The following is a 3,229-nucleotide window of genomic DNA, read 5'->3' on the forward strand; positions in this document are numbered from 1 at the left end:
AACAATCTCCACTAGTGCATGTAGTGTCTCATATTAATGTTGTCATAACTATAAAGGGAAGGGTAACAACCCTCCTGTACACAATACTATAAAATCCTTCCTGGCCAGAGGCACCAAAATCCTTTTACCTGTAAGGGGTTAAGAAGCTCAGGTAACCTGGCTGGCACCTGACCCAAAGGACCAATAAGGGAACAAGATACTTTCAAATCTTGGGGGGGGGAGGCTTTTGTTTGTTCTCTTTGTTTTGGGTGTGTTCGCTCTTGGGACTAAGAGAGACCGGACATCAATCCATGATCTCCAAATCTTTCTGAACAAGTCTCTCATATTTCAAACTTGTAAGTAACAGCCAGGCAAGGCGTATTAGTTTATCTTTGTTTTCTCAACTTGTGAAATTTTCCTTTGCTAGAGGGAGGTTTATCCCTGTTTTGTAACTTTGAACTAAGGCTAGAGGGGGTTCCTCTGTGCTCTTTGAATCTGATTACCCTGTAAAGTTATTTTCCATCCTGATTTTACAGAGATGATGTTTACCTTTTCTTTTAAATAAAATCCTTCTTTTAAGAACCTGACTGATTTTTCCATTGTCCAAAGACCCAGGGGTTTGGGTCTTTGATCACTTTGTAACCAATTGGTTAGGATATTTCTCAAGCCTACCCAGGAAAAGGGGTTTAACAGTTTGGGGGATATTTTGGGGGAAGAGGAACTCCAAGTGGTCCTTTCGCTGGTTCTTGTTAAATCACTTGGTGGTGGCAGCATACCAGGTTTTAACCTAAGCTGGTAGAAATAAGCATAGGGGGCTTTCATGCGGGTCCCCACATCTGTACCCTAGAGTTCAGAGTGGGGAAGGAACCCTGACAAATGTTGTCTCTCCATTCAGGCATTTCTACTACGACCATCACCCGAGACCCTGGGAACACAGAAAGTCACCTTCTCCCCTACTCCATGTCAGATTCCAACACAACCGAATTCACCAACCCCTCCACCTTCATCCTACTTGGCATTCCTGGCCTAGAGGCAGCCCATATCTGGATCTCCATTCCTTTTTGTGCTATGTACGCCATAGCCGTGTTGGGGAACTTCACTATCCTATTCATCATGAAGAGGGAGCCGAGGCTCCAAGAGCCCATGTTCTATTTCCTCTGCATGCTGGCCGTCACCGACCTGGTCATGTCCACATTAACCATACCCAAAATGCTGAGCATCTTCTGGTTCAATTCCAGGGAGATCAGTTTCAGTGCCTGCCTCACCCAGATGTACTTTGTTCACTCCTTCTCAACGATGGAGTCTGGAATCCTCGTGGCTATGGCTTTTGATCGCTATGTGGCCATCTGCAATCCTCTGAGATATTCAACGACCCTGACAAACTCTGTTGTGGCCAAAATAGGCCTGGCTGTGGTGCTGCGCAGTTGCATACTCACATTACCCTATCCCTTCCTGGCGAGGCAATGGCCATATTGCAGAACCAACATTATCCCCCACTTCTATTGTGGGCATATGGCTGTGGTGAAGCTGGCCTGCGCTGACATCCGCATCAGTAGTTACTATGGCCTGTTTGATCTTTTCTCTGGGATCGGAATGGATGTGTTTTTTATCGCCGTGTCCTACACTCAGATCCTCCGGGCCATCTTCCGCCTCCCCACAAAGGATGTCCGGCTCAAAACTTTTGGGACCTGCATCTCTCATCTTTGTGCCATCTTAGCTTTGTACATTCCAATGTTCTTTTCCTCTATCACGCAGCGGTTTGGCGAGAATGTGCCACTGCATTTACGTGTTCTCATTGCCAGTGTGTACCTGCTGGTGCCCCCCGTGCTACACCCCATCATTTACGGGTTGAGGACCAAACAGATCCGGGGCAGGCTGCTCCAGCTCTTTACACATAAAGAGACCTAAATCTTTCCTCCATGTGTTCTGGATCTCAGATTGAGCTCTGTGCAGAGCTTGTTGGTGCATGGTGCTGGGGCCTCTTCCCTGAATCACTTACTTGACAAAGAGACATTAAACCCTTTCCTGTCCTTACTCTGCTGTGTCAATGTGATGAACTGGGGAATCAGTCTATGTGCACTACACTGGGTTGCCACCTTTCTAATTGCTGGTAGCTGGATCCCTGAAATTGCAATCTTGCCCCATCTCTTCTGTCAACCCTCGACCCTGCTGTGTGTCTTCTCCCCAAGGCCCTGACCCTGTCACTTGCTCCTGTCTTCCCCTCCCCTTGACAGCTGCAACCCAGTCATCTCTAAAACCAATATGTTCTCACATCTTGTGGCAAGTCACTTAAGGGACACTGGTTAGTGTTAAAATTTTAATGTTTATTCTTACTTTGTTACTATCTCTGTGGAGAGAGAGACCCCGTCAGGAGTCCTGGGATCTATCTCGGCTCTGGGAGGGGCGTGGGGTATAGTGTGTTAGAGCAGGAGGCAGATACATCTGGGGTCTAAATAAGAAGATGGAATGGCCATACTGGGTAAAACCAGTGGTCCATGTAGCCCAGTAGCCTGTCTTCTGACATTGCCCAGTGCAAGGTGCTTCAGAGGGAATGAACAGAACATGACAATCATCATGTGATTCATGTGGAGCAGAGGGAGGGGAGGGGGAAAAGAAGCCCTACTCTTTTTCCCCCCCATCTTCCATACCTCTGCCACCCAGGGGTTGCCTCATTTCCCCTGTCCTGGGATGAAACTCAGGGGGTGGTTTATTTCTCTCCCCTCCCTGAGGCTTTAGGGGCTGCTCTTTTCCCTCCACCTCCCATTCCCTTTCTGGAGATAGAGACGGGTTGCTTGGTGCCACTGGTACAGTGGCTGCACCAGTGGTCTTCTCCCTCTTTGCCCATCTCCAAGGGCCACAGGGTATTAACAGGGGCCCACCCAGAGGATCATCATGGGTCCACTACCCAGTCCCCCACTGTGCTGCGGGATGAGTTTCACCATTTTCTGGGTGACCCCTGTGATTTCAAGGGTAAGGTGAAGCTCCCTCTCCAGCATTGGGGAGACTTCCATCTTGTCCTCTTGGCCATTAGGGCTGTTTTGGAGGAGTGGAGGGGAACCGGGAGGTAGGACATCCTGGTCTAGCTGTGGGCCTGCAACCTCTGTGACAAGCCTTGTAGGTTCATCAGCGATTGTTGTAAGGCTGGCTTGGGATCCTCCTGCCCGCAAGGATCCTCCTCAGCCCTCAGAATGAAGCCAACCATCTTTTCAACATTGAACACCAGAGGCTCTGGGGTGGGTCTCTACAGTCA

The 3,229-nt window shown here is 48.9% G+C and overlaps 1 protein-coding gene across 1 annotated transcript; it reads left to right on the forward strand.

Annotated features, from left to right (window-relative positions):
* The first annotated feature begins 939 nt into the window (after positions 1–939).
* On the forward strand, positions 940–1,887 carry LOC135892163 (olfactory receptor 52E4-like). The gene has a single exon (XM_065419873.1). The coding sequence runs from the start codon at positions 940–942 to the stop codon at positions 1,885–1,887; it is 948 nt and encodes a 315-aa protein (XP_065275945.1).
* Positions 1,888–3,229: the final 1,342 nt, after the last annotated feature.

The sequence above is a fragment of the Emys orbicularis genome, chromosome 1, assembly GCF_028017835.1.
Source record: "Emys orbicularis isolate rEmyOrb1 chromosome 1, rEmyOrb1.hap1, whole genome shotgun sequence".
NCBI classification, from domain to species: Eukaryota; Metazoa; Chordata; order Testudines; family Emydidae; genus Emys; species Emys orbicularis.

Bases quoted from the DNA above. Each gene is read 5' to 3' on its own strand.
- LOC135892163 (XM_065419873.1), top strand. From the start codon at position 940: ATGTCAGATTCCAACACAACCGAATTCACCAACCCCTCCACCTTCATC.